The sequence below is a fragment of the Dasypus novemcinctus genome, chromosome 3, assembly GCF_030445035.2.
Source record: "Dasypus novemcinctus isolate mDasNov1 chromosome 3, mDasNov1.1.hap2, whole genome shotgun sequence".
NCBI classification, from domain to species: domain Eukaryota; kingdom Metazoa; phylum Chordata; class Mammalia; order Cingulata; family Dasypodidae; genus Dasypus; species Dasypus novemcinctus.
In genome coordinates, this window is record NC_080675.1 from 75,477,761 (window position 1) to 75,499,136 (window position 21,376).

General features: G+C 37.5%; 1 protein-coding gene across 5 annotated transcripts; it reads right to left on the minus strand.

Moving 5' to 3' along the window:
- Nucleotides 1-256: 256 nt before the first annotated feature.
- GEMIN2 (gem nuclear organelle associated protein 2) lies at nucleotides 257-19,880 on the minus strand. Of its 5 annotated transcripts, none has more exons than XM_058293533.1 (10): nucleotides 19,672-19,855; nucleotides 19,206-19,290; nucleotides 14,643-14,732; nucleotides 14,313-14,372; nucleotides 12,135-12,248; nucleotides 11,893-11,937; nucleotides 10,735-10,803; nucleotides 3,825-3,935; nucleotides 3,543-3,601; nucleotides 257-945 (listed from the first exon to the last, which is right to left on the minus strand). In XM_058293533.1, the coding sequence occupies exons 1-10, from the start codon at nucleotides 19,806-19,808 to the stop codon at nucleotides 906-908; spliced, it is 810 nt and encodes a 269-aa protein (XP_058149516.1). In that variant the 5' UTR covers nucleotides 19,809-19,855; the 3' UTR covers nucleotides 257-905. The 5 variants fall into 5 exon arrangements, with proteins under 5 accessions (XP_058149516.1, XP_058149517.1, XP_058149518.1 ...); XM_058293534.1 differs by having other exon boundaries at nucleotides 257-1,734; nucleotides 19,672-19,852; XM_058293535.2 differs by lacking the exon at nucleotides 11,893-11,937 and having other exon boundaries at nucleotides 19,672-19,880.
- Between the last annotated feature and the right edge of the window lie 1,496 nt (nucleotides 19,881-21,376).

The following is a 21,376-nucleotide window of genomic DNA, read 5'->3' on the forward strand; positions in this document are numbered from 1 at the left end:
AAGAAACAAAACAAATTTCTAATTTCTTTAACCTTAGTTTGAGTTTTCAAAAGAATCCTAAATGATAAGAGTTTTGTAATTAGTAATCCTATTCTTGAGAATTTCTGAAACTAAGAAAAAGTTTGAAAAAGGAGAAAGTCGTATGATGATATGCATGGTAGCATTTTTTCGTCTATTAGATTAACACTGAAAACAAATTAGAGATCTGAAATTAGGGCAATTTTAAAGTAAATTATAGTTAAAAACCAACTTAGACTGCCTTTTAAAAATGAATTTTATAAAGATGTAGTAACAGAAAAAATTCAAACATAAAATTACATCTGCTCCAATTATAATTTGTGACAAAGCTATTGGTTATTCCCAATCCCCTTTCTCACCTCCCATAAAAAGGCTGGAAAGGTTTTTATAACTTAATTTTGTTGATTTTAGATTATGAACATATATGCCATTTAATCTATGTTATATTAATAATAGCACTAAGGGCATTTATCCATTGTTTTTTGTTTTGCTTAAGAGTCAAACAAAATTTTAGTAACCAAAACAAATTTTCAGTCAAATTTTAAATGCATAAATATAATGAAACAGTACCAACAATCTACTGTAAAACTTCATCATACAGTTACTGTGCAGACTTCACCAATAAATGGCACTCAGTTTGTTCTAAAAGCATGTAGTTGCAGAAAGCTGTTCAAAGTGATAAAAACTTGGATTTTTCATAGATATTTCAGACATTCGAAATGATACACTGCAACTTCTGAATATCAAATTGAGCTGCACAGGTTAAGATGAGGGACTTCACATAGTGTTGAAGATATGAGGAACTCTGTGCTTGAATTGGCATTGCATTTCCTCGTCTGAGGCTGTCTTTATCACAAATATCTTCTATTCTTGGGAGAAGAGCTACATCAAGATGGATCGTCAGCTAAATCACGCTGGTCAAAATACCTATTAAAAAATTTAGTGTATGCTAAAAATAACTGTAGCACTATTTGTAATAGCAAAAGACCACAAACAAACTAAACGTCCATTAATTAGGGGACTGGTTGTATAAACTATAGTATAGCTAAACAATGTAAAACTATATAGTTATAAAAAGGAATGAAGGAGATAGCCACACTGCTACAGTAAGGTTTTCAGGATTTATGAAGTGAAAAAGAAAGGTTCAGAATAGTAAGTTTGGTATATTACCTTCTATGAGTGTGTGTAGGAATAAAATTCATACTTATATTAAAAAAAAAAAATGGGAGCAGATGTAGCTCAGTGGTTAAGCACCTGCTTCCCCCATATGAAGTTCCAGGTTCAATGCCCAGTGGCTCCTAAAAAAAAACCACAGGGAGAGGGAAGAAGGAATGTGATACGGGGGCATTTTCGGGACTTGGAGTTGTCCTAAATGATACTGCAGGGACAGATGCTGGACATTATATATCCTGCCATAACCCACTCAAGTACCAGGGGAGAGTGTAAACTACAGTGTAAACTATAATCCATGCAGTGCAGCAGTGCTCCAAAATGTATTCACCAAATGCAATGAATGTGACACAATGATGAAAGAAGTTGTTGTGGGAGGAGTGGCGGGATGGGATGTGGGGAATATGGGAACCTCTTCTATTTTTTAATGTAACATTTCTGTAATCTATGTATCTTCAAAAAAAAAACAATAAAAAATTTAAAAAATTAAAAATAAAAAACAACAACAATGAATAGGAGAAAAAACAAAAATAACAAAACGGTTACCTATAAGAGAAGGGAGAAAAGAGGGTAGGGATAATAAGCGAAAATACTACAAATGTACTGAATTATGATTTTGACTTTGAAACAATGGAAATATTTTATACAATCATAAAATGAGATTAAATAAAAAAGAAAAGTAGTAACCGAACTCCACCAAATGAATTTTAACATATATCAAGTTGGTGGCTAACCACACAAAAGACAATTATTTCAAGTGGTTTTAAAACATTGTGTTTTGACTATATGTCCCTAGTGAGATATATCTTAGAGACACAAAGAACTACAGAGAATTCTTAAACAAATTTCAATAATTTTACTCTAAGTAACATTATTATTCTAAACAATTATGTGCCTATTGTAGGATAAACCAATAACTATGGTAATATTAGAAACCAGAATTTTTAGCATAGCAGAAATGTAACATGTAATATTATATTAGGCAATCTTAGAATTGAAATAAAATTTGAACTCATCATTTTATTTCTTTCTTTCTAAAAGAAATATAGAAATTTCCCAGCTCTGTTGACTGAAAAGGCCTAATAGCAATGACTAACCTAATAATATTTAGGCCCCCTAGTATCCAAATTGTGGTCTCTAAATACTGTTTCCTACTTTAAAAAGAGAACCAGCATTCCTAGGACAAAAGGCTGATTCCAGATCTGGAACTGGGAATGCCCAAGATTCAACTGAATTATCTTAGCAAATCTGAAAGTAAGGAAACTATACACGATCACTGGGGTTGTGTCAAAAGGATATAGGAGGGGGAAAGCGGATGTGGCTCAAGCAGTTGGGTGCCTGCCTACCACATGGGAGGTCCCAGTTAGGTTCCTCGTGCCTCCTAAAGAAGACATAGACAACAAAGAAGGAAAATAGCGAGCTGACATGACAAGATGATACAACGAGATATCGCAATGAGGAAACACCATGAGAGACATAACAAGCAGGGAGCAGAGGTGTTTTAAGTGATTGGGCCCCTGCCTCCCACATGGGAGGCCCTGGGTTTGGTACCTGGTGCCTCTGAAATAAGAAGACAAGCAGACATAGCACACAATGAACAGAGAGCAGACAGTGCAAACAAGGGTGGGGGAGGGGGGAATAAAAAATAAATCTTAGAAAAGGACATAGGAGGGCAGTGGATGTGGCTTAAGGGGTTGAGAGCCTGCTTCCCACATGGGAGGTCCCAGGTTTGGTTCCTGGTATCACCTAGAAAAAATAAACAGCAGGCAAAACAAATTAAAAAAAAAAAATACAGGAGAACCAATGTGGCTTGGTGGTTGAACACCAGCTTCCCACAAATGAGGTCTTGGGTTCAATCCCTGGCACTCGGTACCTCCAAAAAAAAAGACAAGATCCCACCTGAAGGGCTCCCACCAGCCAAAGATGGGACAATTTGACCATCCAAAAGGAAATACAAATAAAAATAATTTAATTGTATTTTTAAAATGCAATTATTTATATTAACTGAAAATTCCCAGTGCTAGTTAAGAGATAGGCATGTTCATCTTTTGTGGAAACCAGAACAGTATGAGCTTTCTGGAAAGCAAACTGGCAATAAGTATCTCAGTTTTAAAAGAACATAATCTTTGACTAATTTCTGGGTATTTACTCTTAAGAAACAAACAGCTATATGTATAATGCAGCATTATTTACAAAGAAAAACTAGAAACAAAAGGCAATTCATTAAATAATGTGATACATTCAGTATTGTTGCTTAAACCTCAATTTCATGAACTGTAAAATAGAAACAATGCTATCTACCACCAATGATAACACTACCATAAAGTAAGATGCCAAGAATTAGTTAACTGTACCTGCTAACCAAACAGATTAACAGATTTAAAGCAGGAACTCTCTCATCATCTTTGCTGTCCTAAAAAAAAAAAAAGATTTAAATTTAGTGCCCCTCCAAATATTTTCTAAAGAAATTTCCATTTAAGATGCAAAAACATAAACAACTTATTAGATGTCATGTGGCCAAATTCAATCCCAACTAATAAAACATTCTAAGTATTTTCCTATTTCATTGGAATCTTCATTACCACCATAAAAAATGAGTTGGTGATTTCAGCTGGAAATAAAAAATTGCAACTTACCACTAAGAGTCTCACTTCAGAGCACCTTCTTGCAAGCTGACGGATCAGGGAATGAGCCTCAGGTAATAAAGGTTTTTCAAGACAAGCCAACAAAGCATAAAGCCATCTTCCCTAAATATAATTAAAATAAGTAATAAATAGGCAAGCACTGGACCATAAACTTAACTGTATTTTTTTAAAAATTATTCAGTGTTGTTCCTGGTTATCTGAAATGAATAAATTCATAGAACATTTAACTGTATTATGTTTGAATAAAGACAACAAAGGGTCATCTGGATAGCCAAGTGATATATCTTACTTTTTGAATTTTTTAACTATAAAAACAGAACACTGGATACTTCAAAATATTCCTCAAATCCCAAAGAGTTCATTTCAGACTGTTTTGCTAGCATTGAGCTCCTACTTCAGAAGTAGGAAACTATATTAAGATTTGTATAAATCCTTGCAAAAGTAAAGATACATTTTTTCTTTGCTTTCTACAGATATACAAATTATTATTTCATAAATTTGTCCTCTGGGTCCCTACACAAGGACTATACTCTAGATGAAATGATATTTTGAAATGAAATGATATACTCGGAAAGCTCATGGCATGCTGAATTTATAACTCCCTTTTTAAAAAGTGGGTTTTTCTTTTTAATTACAAAAATAAATCTATAATCCCATCATGCAGATAAAATTTCCAACATTAAAAATGTTTGTCTTGGGAAGCGGATTTGGCCCAACAGATAAGGTGCCTGCCTACCACATAAGAGGTCCAGGGTTCAAACCCAAGGCTTCCTGACCCATACGGTGAGCTGGCCCAAGCACAGTGCTGATGGTGTGGAAGGAGTGCCATGCCACACAGGGGTGTCCCCTGCATAGGGGAACCCCATGCGCAAGGACTGCGCCCTGTAAGGAGAGCTGCCCAGCGCATAAAAAGTGCAGCCTGTCCAGGAATGGCACGGCACACACGGGGAGCTGACGCAGCAAGATGATGCAACAAAAAGAGACATGGATTCTGGGTGCCGCTGACAAGAATATTAGCCACAGAAGAACATGCAGTGAATGGTCACGAGAGCAGACAACTGGGGGGCAGGGGAAGGGGAGAGAAATAAATAAAAAATACATCTTAAAAAAAAAAGTTTCTTTTTCTTATGCGTCAAATGTTTTCGATAAAGTTTTTGTCACTGTAATAACTTTTTAGTTGTCTATATTACTTGCAAGCCACATAATGAACATTATCCCACTTTGTTAAATGGAATTAACAAGGGAATGTTATTAAATAGTCTCAACATGACACACACAAATACTTTTATCAAGCATTTATACTTTTCTGTCATTGCTGGTTTTTCTTCCTTCTAAACTCTATGAGATTATGATAGCTACTGTACCCCACCACCCCAGAACCTAGCCTAGAGCCTAGAACCAAACAGAAGCTTAATTATTTGTACAATGAATACAAAAACATGATTTTAAAATGAATCAATGTTTCATTGTAGACACTTAACCAATCTTTTATTGTTGAACACTATGTTTAATTTTTTGCCATTATATAGTATGATAAACATCCTTGAACATACATTTTAGAGCATCTCTGATTTCTTAAACTGAATTCCTATAAATGAAATAGTAGATGTCAAAGGGTATATTCATTCATTAAGGTTTCTGAGATGTAATCACCAGATCATACCCTAGGAAAGTTATATCAATTAGATTTTCATCAGCAGTGTATAAGACTGAGTTTATTCTTTTTTTTAAAAAAAGATTTATTTTTATTTATTTAATTCCCCTCCCCTCCCCCGGTTGTCTGTTTTCTGTGTCCTTTTGCTGCGTCTTGTTTCTTTGTCCGCTTCTGTTGTTGTCAGTGGCATGGGAAGTGTGGGCAGCGCCATTCCTTGGCAGGCTGCTCCCTCCTTCGCGCTGGGCGGCTCTCCTCACGGGCGCACTCCTTGTGCATGGGGCTCCCCCACGCGGGGGACACCCCTGTGTGGCACAGCACTCCTTGCGCGCATCGGCACTGCGCATGGCCAGCTCCACACGGGTCAAGGAGGCCCGGGGCTTGAACCACGGACCTCCCATGTGGTAGACGGACGCCCTAACCACTGGGCCAAAGTCCGTTTCCCAAGATTGAGTTTATTCTGAGTAACTAATCCTCATTTCTTCTGGGGCAGTTTAAGAATATTAGAACAAATAAATTTTAAATAACAATTTATGCAGCACACTGTTTCTTAGTGTGCAACTCCAAGTCAATAATGAGTCTTTTAAAAATTTTTTTTTTAAAGATTTTCTTTCTTTCTTTCCCCATCCCCCCCCCAGTTGTCTGCGTCCATTCGCTGCGTGTTCTTCTGTGACCGCTTCTATCCTTATCAGCGGCACCAGGAATCTGTGTCTCTTTTTGTTGTGTCATCTTGTTGTGTCAGCTCTCCCGTGTGTGCCGCACCATTCCTGGGCAGGCTGCATTTTCTTTCGCGCTGGGTGGCTCTCCTCATGGGGCGCACTCCTTGCATGTGGGGCTCCCCTACGCGGGGGACACCCCTGCGTGGCAGGGCACTCTTTGTGTGCATCAGCACTGCGCATGGGCCAGCTCCACAAGGGTCAAGGAGGCCCAGGGTTTGAACCGCAGACCTCCCATGTGGTAGGCGGACGCCCTAACCACTGGGCCAAGTCTGCTTCCCCAGTCGTTTTTAAAAACAGACTCATTTTCAGGTATAGATTTACTATGTAATGACAACATTCAGGTATCCAAATGTCCTCTACACTTAGACATTGCTCAAAACCTGTACCGATTGTCTATTCAGAAAAGTTCCTTCTATCAGATTCAGTTAGCACACTTTGACAATACTAAAGATAAAAGTAAAATCCAGGCCCAAATAACTGAAAGCCTTCCTTAATAGCGTCACACTTGGATGATAAAATAAGGCTGTATTTTAAAAAAATATATTAATCTCTAATAAAAAAAAAAAACACGCCCCTTTTGACTTTCACTAGATTATGATAAGCACTATAACATAGGTTTTTACTTTGCATAGTCAAATTCCCAGGACTAGAGTTCTGATTAATAATATGATTACTTAGAGGAACTCAATACCATTTGATTTCAGGGACATATTACTCAAAATAAGACTTGAAAGATTAATATAAAAATTAAGGAAGTCAGTGGTTAGAGGTTCAGAAACACTTTAATGGCTCCTCTGGCAAATACAACTATACTTTTTGGTAATACGTCTTCATTAAATAACAGGGAAAGCCAAACATTACCCTTTTGCGTGGATAATCTTTGGAAGTTAAAAAAAAACATTAAAAAAAAAGATGATAAGGAAATCAGGTCAGACAATATTGATAAAATGCTATTGTGAGACACAAATAACTGATATAAAATGTTATACTCAGTATCTAGATTTCAGTGAAGAAGTAGCCTAAGAATATGGATAGTTATTTAAGGTATAGCTCATATACTACTGCATGGGGAAGATATTGTTTCATCAATATGGAAAGAAATGTAAATTAGATTTCTATTAAATTTTATAGTAAATTTACTATAATATTACATTTACACTAAAGAGTCACTAAATTTAAAAAATACATACAAATTATAAAATAATGTTAGAATCAACCATTTGGAATTGCTGATAATCAAACATTTTTAGTCTACACAAATGAATTTCATATAATCCGCCTTAATGTGGGATTGCAGAGAAGAGAAATAAATTTAAGTATCCACTGCTGATAGCTTTATAAACTTGTTCATTTCCTCTGGAAAGCAATCTGGCAAACTTAACAAAAGCTCATAAAACCTTGACTTGATAATTCTAATCTAGAAATAGTCTGAGAAAATAATAATAAAAAAAGAATTTGTTGTGTTTTTAATTTAGTGCAATAGCAAAATATAGGAAAGAACCCAAATGGTCAATAATGAGAGATTCAAAGTAAACTAAGAGACATTAAGACAATGCCAATTAAGTGAATTACATTATCATATATATGAGAGAAATATGGACTAAAAAAACCAGAATGTATGTATTGATTGCAACTATGTAAGACATTACGACCACTGAAAGAATCAGAAGTAGTAGTTTTAAATACGATTGATTCTCCCCCCTATAAGAATATGGTAGATAGCAGAGATTTAAAAAAAAAAAAGAAAATATAAAGTTCTGAAATGAAAGTTTAGTGATAAAAAGATACAGTCATTTTACTTTTAGAGACTTATCTAGGCAATGTAGCTGAACGGTAGGCTAGGAAACATACTGTACTGCAATGTTGGTTATTTGCCTTTCCTAGGAGACTAATAAACTTCTGGCAGACAAAGATTATACTTTTGTTATGCAGTAGCTAATACATAGAATGTACTCAATTAATGTTTGCTAAATGAGTGCACAGTACTCAGGAGTCTTGACAGGGAGCTTGGACCCTCAGACACACACTTGCAAATACTGTCAATTTTGTAAAATATTTGTTTCTAAAAATTAAGTCTATCTCTAAGGATGATAAAATTTCTTAAAATCAAATTACGGGGATTAAGAAAATAATTCATTTATATACTGCCCACCAAATTCACCCAATTTTGAAAATGAAAAAGAGCTGTGAATATAAAGTAATAAAATAGAAGGGCACTGTGCAGTTTTTAAAAGTACAGATTCTAGAACCAGATTGCCTGGCCTTGAATCTTAGTTCTGCCAGTTACTAGTTGTACGACCTTGAGCAAGTTACTTAACCTCTCTGTGCTTCAGTTTCTTTTATCTGTAAAATGGAGATAATAGTTCTTTAGGTTGTTGGGAGGATTCTATGAGTATTGTATATAAAGTTCTTAGAACAATGCTTGGCACATAGTGCTTGCTATTTCTGTTATTTCTCTTTTTTAAGATGGTACTGGGGACTGAACCTTGGACCTTGTACATGTAAAGCAGGCACTAACCCACTAAGTCACACCTGCTCTGCATTTCTCGTATTCTTGGGTGAACTGGATTACTAAGATTTCAAACTTTCTTTAAGCCAGTGCTATGTAAATTGGGGTCTACAAACTGACTGTCAGTTTGTGACATGTTACTAGTCTGCAATGAGATGATAAGCCTGCATTAGGATATAAATCAACTCTTCTGTTCAGGTGACATTTTTTTCCCAAAGCAAGATTTCCTTAATGAAGGAAGTAATACATTGATTTACATTCTGGTGTAAGATCTTTATTTCATTGCAAACCAATATAGTTCTGATTATAAGTATGTTTATTTATAAATATATACAAATACATATGTGGGAGGAAGGGTGCCCGGCTTGCCACAGTAGCAAACAGTGCGGCAAGAGGTGATACCGCCTCTGCCCACTGGGCCTAGATAAGGTGACTACGCCTGACTAGGCCTTTGCTGCTAGCGGCTGGCCGGCGCTGCCCTCCCCCTTTCTATCTCCCGCCTAGCCCAACATCCGGCCAGCTCTCGCTCCCCCTTTCCCCTCCCCTATTCCAAACCTCTCAGCCAGCCCTCGCTATCTTTTCTGCCAGTCCCGCCCATGTTGCCGGCGTACAGTCTGCCCTCTTCCCCGGTGACTGCTTACCTCGGGGCTGTCCATCAGCTTCAGCCTGTCCACTACTGCCCCGTAGCTAGCCCTCCCTATATCTTACTCCTCCCTCTACCCAACCCTATATAACCAAGTGTACTTCCGTAATAAAGCAGACCTGTTCTTGCGCTCAAGCGGTCTCCGTGGTTTTTCCCCAACCGCGCGTCCCCCACGCCTGGAGAACCGGTGCTCCCTCTTGGGGCACCCCCCGCCGGTGGTTTGGCAGGAGCAAGCCGCCCCGACTATTGGGCCTGAGCGAGGACGAGACCCTCACGCTCAGCTACATACATATATATATACATGTTTATATACAAATAGTGTAGAATCATAGCTCATGTTTAAGGAAGTATATATAGTTTTGCCTGCATCATAAAAATAAAAAGATGTAATACTTTCACACCTATTAGATGGGCTGCTCTTAAAAAGTAGGAAAATTGTAAAAGTTGGAGAGGATGTGGAGAGATAGGAAAGCCTATTACTGTTGGTGGGAATGTAGACTGGCACAGCCACTGTGGAGGACTGTTGGCAGTTCCTAAGGAAGTTGAATATAGACTTGCCATGGGACCAAGCAATACCATTGCTAGGTATATACCCAGACGAACTGAGAGCAGTGACATGAACAGTTATCTACACACTGATGTTCATAGTAGCGTTAGCCAAAAGCTGGAAACAACCCAGGTGCCCATCAACTGATGAATGGATAAACAAATTATTGAGTATATACACAATGGAATATTATGCAGCTGTAAGAAGAAATGAAGTTGTGAAATATGTGACAACATGGATAAACCTGGAGGACATTATGCTGCATGAAGCAAGCCAGACACAAATACTTAATGACTGCCCTATTATGAACTAAATATATTATTGAAATATAAATATGGGTATATTTGCATATATGATCATTTTTCTTTAAAGCTGAACAAATACTCCATTTATATAAAATGTAAATATAAATCAATGTATAAAGATGAAAGTAGATTAGTGGTTATGTACATCTGAGTGAGGAATGCTAAGGGGTGTGGAGTCTTTCTTTTTGGGGTAATGAATTTGTTCTCACATTTCTGAAATGATGAATGTACAACACTGTGATTATATTAAAAGCCATTAATTATACATGTTGGATAGAATAGCCAGAAACAACAGCTATGTATAGTGGGGAAAGCACAGAGAGATTGAGAGGTGAGGAATTTTCTTGTTTGTTTGCTTATTATTATTCTTGAAATAATGAAAATGCTCTAATAATGATTGAAGTGATGAATGCACAACCATGTGATGATAGCAAGTACCACTGATTGTACACCCTGAATGAACTGTATGTTTATTAATATGTATCAATAAAATTAATTTGTTAAAAAAAAAAAAGATGTAATACTACCAATTCTGGAGTAAAGTCTCTTTCTCCAAACCAATTACTCAGGTATTCCAAGACACTAGTTACTGTTGCCTGAAAAAAAAAGGGGATGGGGGAAGAAATGTATTAAAAATAAAATGGTGACAAGTTCAACATGAGCTTAAGTTAGAAAGGAAACTCTGATATTTCAAAGGCCACCTTCTTTAGACTTCCAGAGAAATCTGTGGCTCTAGTTAGTAGTTTGATTAGATAGAGGCTTTTCTGACAAATATCTTTATATACTCTCAAGTATCAACTAATGTCTTAATTTAAATCCTAGGATTTAGTCTGTAAGAATAAGCAACTTATTCTCCATGTGCTCTTTTAAAAAATCTGAAAATTAGCTATGGAAGGATCTACTTCAAAGCTATAATGATAAAATTAATTAAACTCTTGAGAATATTCTCTAGCTATTTAAATATAGTTAGATGTTTATAAAAATCACAATGATAGAATCTGGTATAATTGCTAAAGTGTTTTAATGCAAATGACCAAGTGAGAGAAACTGCAGCCAGTATATAATTTTCAAGAGTATGACCCTTTAAAAAAGAAAAAATTTCTCTTCCAAGGGTACTTAAGATGATATGAAGACAAAACAAATTTTTATTTGCTCTGAAAATGGATAACAGAGTTCCCACTCCCAAAACAATGAAGAATCAAAGTTCAAATTTCTCCTCTTTTCATACAAAAAACAGTGTATTTTATTCTTAATAGAATGTGTAGGATATCTAGAATTAGAAATGGCAACCTAACCTTAGTTATGTAATTCAAACCCTGGAATGTAAGGTTTACAAGTGAAATGTGAACAATTGAATAGTTTAGCACCTTCAACAAGAGCATAAGCCTGGGACTTAAGATCGATCTGGGATTAAATCCCAGTACCAACATTTTACTTGCTGAAAAACCTCCTACAAGTTACTGAACCAATTTTGTTTGCTCCTCTAAAAAAAAAAATAGATGATAATAAATCCTCATATAGGGTTGTAGAGAGGATTAAATGAGAACCATTAAAAAGTTTAGCACAAGGTCTTATAAACTTTTAAGTATTCAGTAAATGTATTCAAATACTTTCACTTAGGAACCCCCTTTTAAAAAAATCACACACTAAAGAATATGTGTATCCTATCATTAGATGGATTTTACCTGATTCATTCTGCTAACAATACTAAGCAAGGGAGGAAAACCAATCTGAAAGAAAAAGTGACAATACAATTTACTAAATGGTATTAAAAGCAGTTTCATTTTTTTCAAACTGGTGACTTTCTCACCATTAAAAAAAAGACCACGTGTGACAGCAGCCCAGGCCATAGTTTGCTGACCCCAAACTAAATAATACCCAAAATTAGACCTCCCCTCCTCTTTTTTTTTACCCAGCTATCACCTACCTGTACATAATCTATTCCTGGATTTTCATTTGTAGCTGGTCCAGGAGCCCCTTCAGCACATAATCTTTCACCCAGACAAAATTTTTTCCAGCCTTCTTCATCCTCAGATTTTGGCTGAAAGAAAAAAAAATTTATTTCAATGTATATATTTTTATATTGAACAGCGGAAACATTTCTACTGCCTCAACATATAGACATGTTGCTTAGGTGGTCACATCATATGTGGTACATCCTTGGTTTTGAGGGGCACTGACAAACGAGGATGTGTCCAAAAGAGGGTGATGATGAACATTGGTATGGGGGAAAACATGCACTAAGAATGCTTACAAAAAGGAAGGTTGTTTATCCCATGGAAGGAGACATGATTATATGCTCCACCTACTTGAAGAACTGATTCATGAAATCAGGAATAGATTTATTCTACATTGCCAGATGGAAAAAGTAGAATTAGTAGGAGAAACATTCAGCTTACTATAGACACTGTAACAAATTTTATTTATACAAATCACCACCTTGCACATTACTCTGTATATGTGTAGACCATGGCCCTTCCCCACCCCATAAGAATAAATAACTTTCATTAGATTCTTAGGATGACTGTGAGGCCCCTAAAAGGTTAAAAGCCATTTTCCTAGAATGACGTGTCCACCTTTTCCCATTACTTTATTAGTTCAGAGACTGTTTCAATTTCATTTAGCACTGAATTTTCATCCATTTATACCAATTATTGAATACGGTAGATAATTAATAAACAACTGGATTAATCAATAAGTAAATGTTTATATTTACATAGTTGCCAGAGTGGGCTTTTACATTTTTTTCACTGATTTTTATTTACATAATGTTTTAGGTTTCATGGTGATAAACATTTTTAATCACCACATAAGATTCCATTGTTTTAATGGACCAGAATTTATTAAATCAATTACGTTAGGTCATTTCCATTTTTCAAAAACTCTGTCAGGGAGCAGGTGTAGCTCACTGGTTGAGGCCCTTCTTCCCATGTACAAGGTCCCTGGTTCAATCCCCGGTGCCTTCTTAAAAAACAAAAACACAACAAAAAAACTCTATCAAGTTATATTATTCATATAGCATCTTTTAGAATTAGTGAGCATGTATCAAAAGTCCCAAACAGAATAAAAAAATAAATCACCTACCTACCTACCCACCCTTCGCTCCATCCCCCATTCTAATCTTATTAATAAGGCCCCACTGCATAGTGAAAGGAACATATACTTTAGAGTTAGACAAATTTGGCTTTGAATCCCAGCTATACCTCTTACTAGCTGTTTGATATTAGGTAGTTTCCTTTACACTTTCCCTAGAACAGGTTCCAGTAGTTACACAGAAGCATATAGGCATGTCAAATATTGAATTTCCCAGTTTTCAGTGATAACTGGTTGCCTCAGGAAGACTGAGCAAGCAGTCTCCTCCATTTATCCCAATATGTCACCAAGTAAGAGCATGTTAGGTAGCACTACCTATAAACTCCCCTGGAATTGGATAAAACTGATATACTGATAAAAAAGATGCTTTTCTTTTTCTCAGAGGCTAAATAGCTTTCATTAAATTTTTATAAGGAATGAGACCCCTAAAGATGAAAAACTATTGCCTTGGAACAAGTGTCTACTTCCCCCCGGTTGTTTAATTAGTAGTCCAGATAGATATAACATATCTACTAAAGAGCTTAAAATTACACCTAATCTGATAAAATCTGAGAAAGACCCCTTTTCAGTATGGATGACAAGCTCTCTTAAGTTGTGACAGGAACCAGGAAGCAGAGATGATAGCCTGTAAGCATGAGGATTTGCCTCATGGCACCATTCCCTCATCAGAAAATCCAATAAACCTTTATTGAATCTGTACATACTAAAAATTTATTTCCTTTAAAAAAAGAAAAAAGAAAGAAAAAGTCTACAAGAGCCTTTAAAAACTTGTAGAGGCCTAACAAATATTTATGCAAGTCTCCCAAAATCTGCAGATTATGAGTCAGAAAATAACTTGCTTTACTAATTCTATATTTTTCAATCTACTCATTTAATAGAATTGTTACTATTAATGATACATAGAAGAGAATGAAAGTATTATGGTCTAAGTAAGTGAATCTTTAAATATTGGAAGTACAGATTATTTCAAATAGGAATTCACTGAACACCTTAACTGAAAAAACTTACATACCATGGTCACATTACTATCCAACTGTTGTGATTTCCAGTGACTTCTATGTTTGTTCATACTCTAAAGGAAGAAAAGTTTGACAGCGATCTTTAGGGAATGGATAGCTGAAAAAGAAATCAAGTTCTGCACAAAATGCTAACAACCTTAAAACTTGGAAAATATATTTCAAGCTGTATTATGGCTAAGGATTACACCAATAATTTGAAAACTGGTTCATAAATATTATCTTTCTACTTCAGAATCATGAATCCTATTTTACCAAGTACTGTCTAAGAACTGAAATAAATCTTAGGGAGAGATTTAATTTGAGTAAGATTAAACTACACTCACCTGTCGAACAGTTGAAAACTGTGCTACTTGTTGCTGTTGCCATTGTAGTGTTGGGGAATATCCCTCAGGAGCAGGCTGGCATCCTGAAAGCTAGAAATCAGTTCGGAAATGTTCTATAATCAATATTCAGTGTTATAATTAGGATCTCGTGTCTCTGTTAAATAAAAGTAGAACTAAGGCAAAGAGTAAATAATAAATAATTAAGACTACACAAGTATCTCTTTTGTCTTGGCTGCCAACATGCCATCCAGATAAAGACCCAGAAACTCCAGGGTCATGTGAGCCACGGCCACGGCCATATCGGCAAGCACTGGAAGCATCCAGGAGGCTGGGATGAGGCTGGGATAATGCTGGTGGCATGCATCACCACATGATTAACTTTAAAAAATATCACCCAGGTTACTTCAGGAAGAGTGGTATGAGGCATTATCACCTGAAAACTAACCAGAGCATCTGTGCAACTGTAAACCTTGATAAAATGTGGACTTTGGTCAGTGAGCAGACATGGGTAAATGCTGCCAAAACCAAGATGGAGCTGCTCCCATCACTGATGTGGTGCAATCGGGCTACTATAAAATTCTGGGGAAGGCAAAGCTCTAAAAGCAGCCTGTCATCGTGAAGGCCAAGTTCTTCAGCAGAAGAGCTGAGGAGAATATTACGGGTGTGGGAGGAACCTGTGTCCTGGTAGCTTGAAGCCTTATGGAGGGAGGTTCATTAACTGCTAACATGCTTTTCCCCTGTGGCCTGAGTGTAGCCCCTTTGGCCCCCTACATCCCTAACTGAGCAGCAAATGCTGAGCATGGCCTGCATGAGAAACCCACCAAAACTGGGTTGTAGGACTAAGAATGTAGAGGTCTTGGTCAGTTGGCAAACTTGAATCTTATTTTCATCCATGAGAATAATCTGTTGATAAAACAATTGTTTGCATTGTTTACAGTGGGTGGGACAACATAAGACTCAGTTTCAATGGGTCATGTCTACAGAGGGACAGAGTGATAGGGTTGAGGCAGTTCTAAAGGGCTAAATTCCTAATCCTAAAGGTTTCTTCCTGTGTCCCTTATTTTGGACCAAACCATTTTAGTTTTAAACAGAATCTACAATTAATAGTTTTTACTTCTAATAAAAAATGTATTTACTGGAGAAAATTGGGAAATCCTGAAGGCCAGAAATGAGTCAGGTTTCCTAGGGTTTGTATCTTTTCCTGTTGAAACTAGATCATGATAATGATCAATGCTTGTAAGCAGGTAAGGCCCTCAGAGACCTCAGTGTAAACTATAATCTGGTATGGCTTTTACAGTTCTGGAATTTTAAGACTGTTGACCCAAAGTAAAACTTACAGTCTAAAACCTTGAAAGACTACATAAGAAAGATAAAGTACTGCAGATGCAGAAAAGTAGAAAGTAGGCCATCTCACTTTATTATAAATGGCTGAGTTAAAATTGTTAGGAAAAGATAGTAACATAGTCACTTCGATAAGAGCAATGTGCAATGGTTTATAGTTGAAATATAAGAAAGCTAAATGACATAAGCCCTTGATATTTTTTCTTTATAATAGCAAAATCCCAAATAAAGAATTCTAGTATGGGTTAAAATCTACTCAAACACCTTAAGAAACCCTACTTTAAAATATCTATTTCTGTTTTCTAAAACAGAACACAGTTCACAATTGATCATACATTTCCTTGAAATACAACTTAGCATAGTCACTTTTAAAAGACAATTATATAAAACATCATCTTCCACCAACTAAAAACCTCTGAAAAGGAATTATATGAAACATTATAGTGCCTGAATTACAGTTTCCTGATTTTACAGATCAGATAAAGAAATTACAACATAAAAGGAAAAGGAATTTACCAAAATTTAAAATTGCTGCTCTCCTTGGTTCTTAGGCTAAATACGAATCTCCAGGAAGCAGATTTGGCCCACCAGATAGGGTGTCTGCCTACCATATGGGAGGTCCAAGGTTCAAACCCAGGGCCTCCTGACCGGTGTGATGAGCTGGCCCACGTGCAGTGCTGATGCACGCAAGGAGTGCCATCCCATGCAGGGGTGTCCCCCGAGTAGGGGAGCCCCATGTGCAAGGACTGCGCCCCATAAAGAGAGCCACCCAGTGCGAAAAAGTGCAGCCTGCCCCAGAGTGGCGCCGCACACAAGGAGAGCTGATGAAGCAAGATGACGCAACAAAACGAGACACAGATTCCTGGTGCTGCCGACAAGAATACAAGCAGGCACAGAAGAACACACAGCAAATGGACACAGAGAGCAGACAACTGGGGATGGTGGATGGGGAAGGGGAAATAAATAAATAATACATCTGGGGATAAAAAAAAACCAATCTCCTCCAAGAGACCTTCTATGACTTTATCTAAAGTAGTTCTTTTTTTTTTTGAGGTACCAGGGCTGGGGATTAAACTGGGACCTCCCATGTGGGAAGCAGGCCCTCAACTGCTTGAGCCACATCCACTCCCCTAAAGTAGTTCTTACTGTTACTTATTGCTGACTATGTTTTCTTCATAGCAGTAGTCACAATATGTAAATATTTAGTTTGCTTGTTTACTCTCTGTCTTCCTCTACAAGATAAAGGACCTTTCCTTTCTTTTCCTCTGTTGTATTCAATTGCCTGGCACAATATAGATACTTAAAAGTTAGATGAAGAAACGAATGAAAATGACCACAGCAGGCAAACAGCTAGAAAAACTATATGATATTTGGGTTTCTGTTTTTAAGAAACTAAACCCAGTTAAATTTAGAACATGCAATTACACAGCTCAGAGCATGTATACTACACTGAACAGGATTAAATACCACTGTGATAACAGTTATGAAATATAACTAGAAAAACATTCCTTAAAAAAAGTGTGGCTATCGATTGTGTTCAAAGCAGCCGCTGAACCGCCTCTAGCTCCCAAGCTCCAGCCAAAGGAGAAGTGGGTACAAAAGGGAGTCTACAGCATAGCCTGTACAAAGGAGTCTGCCTGGCAAATTGACCTGCAGCAAAGCACAGAGGAAGCAACTGGCTACAAAACCCGATGGCAAGAGTCTGTCCTCTCTAATGGAGGGGTGAAAGGGTGAAGACGCCTCATCGTCTGTGTACTGTGTACTGTGTACTGGTACTGTGGCACTCCTTGAAATAAGATATTATCAGGAATTAGAAATGATCAGAAGTCCATTGAACTTCTGATTCACAAACTTCCCTTCCAGTGTCTGATGCTAGAAGTTGCTCAGGACTTCTAAACAGGTCTGGCAAGTGAGGCATATCTGTTTGGCCTTTTTGAAGACACCAAACCTGTGTGCTGTCTATGCCAAATGTGTAAAAACTATGTGAAGACATTCAGCTAACACTCGCATAGGTGAAGAATGTGCTTAAGAATCGACTATGGGGAAATGGACTTGGCCCAGTGGTTAGGGTGTCCGTCTACCACATGTGAGGTCCGTGGTTCAAACCCCGGGCCTCCTTGACCCGTGTGGAGCTGGCCCATGCGCAGTGCTGATGCACGCAAGGAGTGCCCTGCCACGCAGGGGTGTCCCCCGTAGGGGAGCCCCACGCGCAAGGAGTGCGCCCGTAAGGAGAGCCGCCCAGCACGAAAGAAAGTGCAGCCTGCCCAAGAATGGCGCCGCCCACACTTCCCGTGCTGCTGATGACAACAGAAGCAGACAAAGAAACAAGACGCAGCAAACAGACACAGAGAACAGACAACCGGCAGGGGAGGGGGGGAATTAAAGAAATAAATAAATCTTAAAAAAAAAAAAAGAACCCACTATGATGGGAAACATTTCATTTCCCCTCCCCAATTTTTGAATTATTATTTTTCTTTTCTTCCTGTTACTGGTCATTCTGAACATTAGATATTTTTTCTTCCCATGGAATCAAAAGATATGTTTTCCATGGGATCAAAACGTGCCTAAGTATATGATTATGAATGGAAAAATTGAGGACAGAAACTAGTTCCTGGCAGTTTTCCATTTTCATTTGTGTGTGAATTTCTAACATAAATGTGGGGACAGAAAGCATTAATGCGGGTGAAAATGTTTAAACAGTCAACTTTACAACACCTGTTAAATTTTTCTGGACAATGCCAGCATTTTAATTTTTTTAAAGCAAGCAAATTTCTTGATAATTAAATGATGTTTGCAGCATTTTTATCATACAGTTGATTTCCTCCATTCACTATTCTTTTCTGAGTTGTCCCACAAGCAAGTACATGTTTTTAATGTTGTCTATCTTCTACACTGTTCCTGTAAGTTTGTTATTAAAATACATTAAATTACAAAAAGTAAAAAATGGAAAAAGAAAAAGTAATGTGGCATAAGTAATCTATTTAAGCACTCCTTCCGGATTGGAAAATGAGCACGTTTCCACAAATACCAAGGATAGTGAAAGCTTCTTTGGAGGCAGTAATTGCCAACTTATCCTTCAAGAAAAAAGTACAAGTAAACGTCTAATTTCTATTGGAAATAGTCAAATCTTACCAACACCATAACCGACACTGTCTGATACAACACGAAGTCTTGAATTTTTAATTTGTGGTAAAATAACTCCAGACAATTAATAAAACTCACAGAAACATTCACAGTTTGCCTCCTTTTCAACTTCTTTGGATCAATCTGAGCTACCACAACATCTGGACATAAGGCTGCTTCGATCCTACAAATAAATAATAAATGCAAGAAATTTAATTACTGTGCTTTACTCATGTGTATTTACGCAAGCGATCCTTTTCTAGAGTTCATTTTGAAATGAGAAAAAATTTTCAGAAATCCAACAGCAGTATTAAAACAACCTATTTCTGAAATTACTCGGATTGAAAACAAGGAACTCTAACAGCACACATCTTAGACGTGGGCAACCAAACCCATCCAAGTTAAGACGTAGTCCATGGTGCTTGATCAGACCCAAGCTCCCGTAAAAGCAGGGGAAGGAACACTAGCGAGGCTTTATCACAAATAGGAGTCGAGCAGGGCACCCAGCGCTGTACCCGGGGCAGAGCGGACGACCAGCCCACCCACACAGAACTAAATCACTCACTGGACGCGCCTCAAGTATTCCTGAGGCGTCCGCGGGAGTTCTGAGGGATCGAAACCTTCTGTCACGTCGCAGGGCTCCACTGGCAAGAGCCGGGGCATCAGTTCTTCTACTGCAGACTCCATCGGTACCCACGCCATTGCTTCCAGGTCGGGCAGAACCGCCCAGCGCACGCGCCCAGCCTAGGTCACCGCGCAGGCGCAGAAGTAAGTGCGTTTTGTGCAGCGCTGCGCAAGAGGCAGGATCTGGAGGGACCTAAATGCGCATGAGCAAGCTTCGTGCTTCCCTCAAAGTTAAGGCTTTGGGTTCTCTCTAAAGGTGAAGGGTGTGTGGCTATTCTCTCTTCTAAGTGTATGGTAAAGACTGAGTTATTAATCTTTATGCATCCTAGTAGTGAGTGAGGGATCCTTAATTATTTTTTGAATTAATGAGCACTATTACTGTAAGTATCATTTATTGAACTCCAAGTTCGTAAACACGTTACTTAAATTTCCTCTCAATTTTTATTACAACTCTGAAATAGGTGGTGTTTTTCCGGTTTTGTAGGGGAGGAAATGCAATAGGAGGGGTTAATTACTACAGCTGTGATTTTCTCCCGAAGGGGAAGATTTATCCAATGCCAAAAGAATGAAAAATTAGTTTCCCAGAGGAATTTCTTGTGTTTTGTCACTTCAAAGATTACTTTATATTGAGCTGAATAGGATGGCTACCCTATTCCCTAGGTATACCCTAGGGAACAGGGTAGCCATCACTTTCTTTTCTTTTTTTCTTTTTTATAGAAAAATTTGCTTAAATACAAAAGGCAAATGTTTAGAAAATAGGTAGATAAATAAAATATATAACAAGTGTGGCAAAATGCTAATAGTTGGTAAATTTGGGTATCTGGATGGGGGGAAGGTTGGAGTTCTATGTGTTATTTTTGCAAATTTCCTGTAAGTTTGAAGTTATTTCAAAATAAAAAGTTAAAAAAAAATACAGGGAAGAGGATGTGGCTCAAGCAGCTGGGCACTTGCTTACTACATGGGAGGTCCTGGGTTTGGTTTCTGGTGCCTCCTAAAGAAGACCAAGCAAAGACTGAGAGGTAATGCCATGCTATTGGAACGTACTGGCACAGCCAGCTGATGCAATGAGATGATGCAACAAAAACACACAATGAGGAAATAGAATGAGAGACACAGCAAGCAGGGAGCGGAGGCTCAAGTGATTTGGGTCCTTCTTACCCACATGGGAGTTCCTGGGTTCAGTTTGAAGTGTCTCCTAAAAAGAAAGATGACCAGCATACAACAAACAGACACAGAGAGCAAACATTGAGTGCAGATAACGAGGGGGGGTGGAGAAATAAATAAAATAAATCTTAAAAAAACAACACACAAACCATGGAAAAAGCTAATGCCAATGCCCAGAAATTACCATTATAATGTTAGATCAATCTTGTGAGGTAAGTGCTAGTATTATCTCCATTTTACTGCTGAGAAGGCGAAATGCATTAAATAACCAGCTCAGCGTAACACAGCCAGCAAATTGCAAGAAACAATGGAGGTATTATAACTAATTATTTTTTAAAAATATCTGAGTGACTACAATTGACCTTTATTTTCTAAAGCCTGTGTTTATTTTTAAGGCGTATTTAAAAAGCACTACTTTTAGTTGGCAAGCAATTGATTTTTAATCCAGGATATTACTTTTCTAATTGAAGATAAAGTAAAGG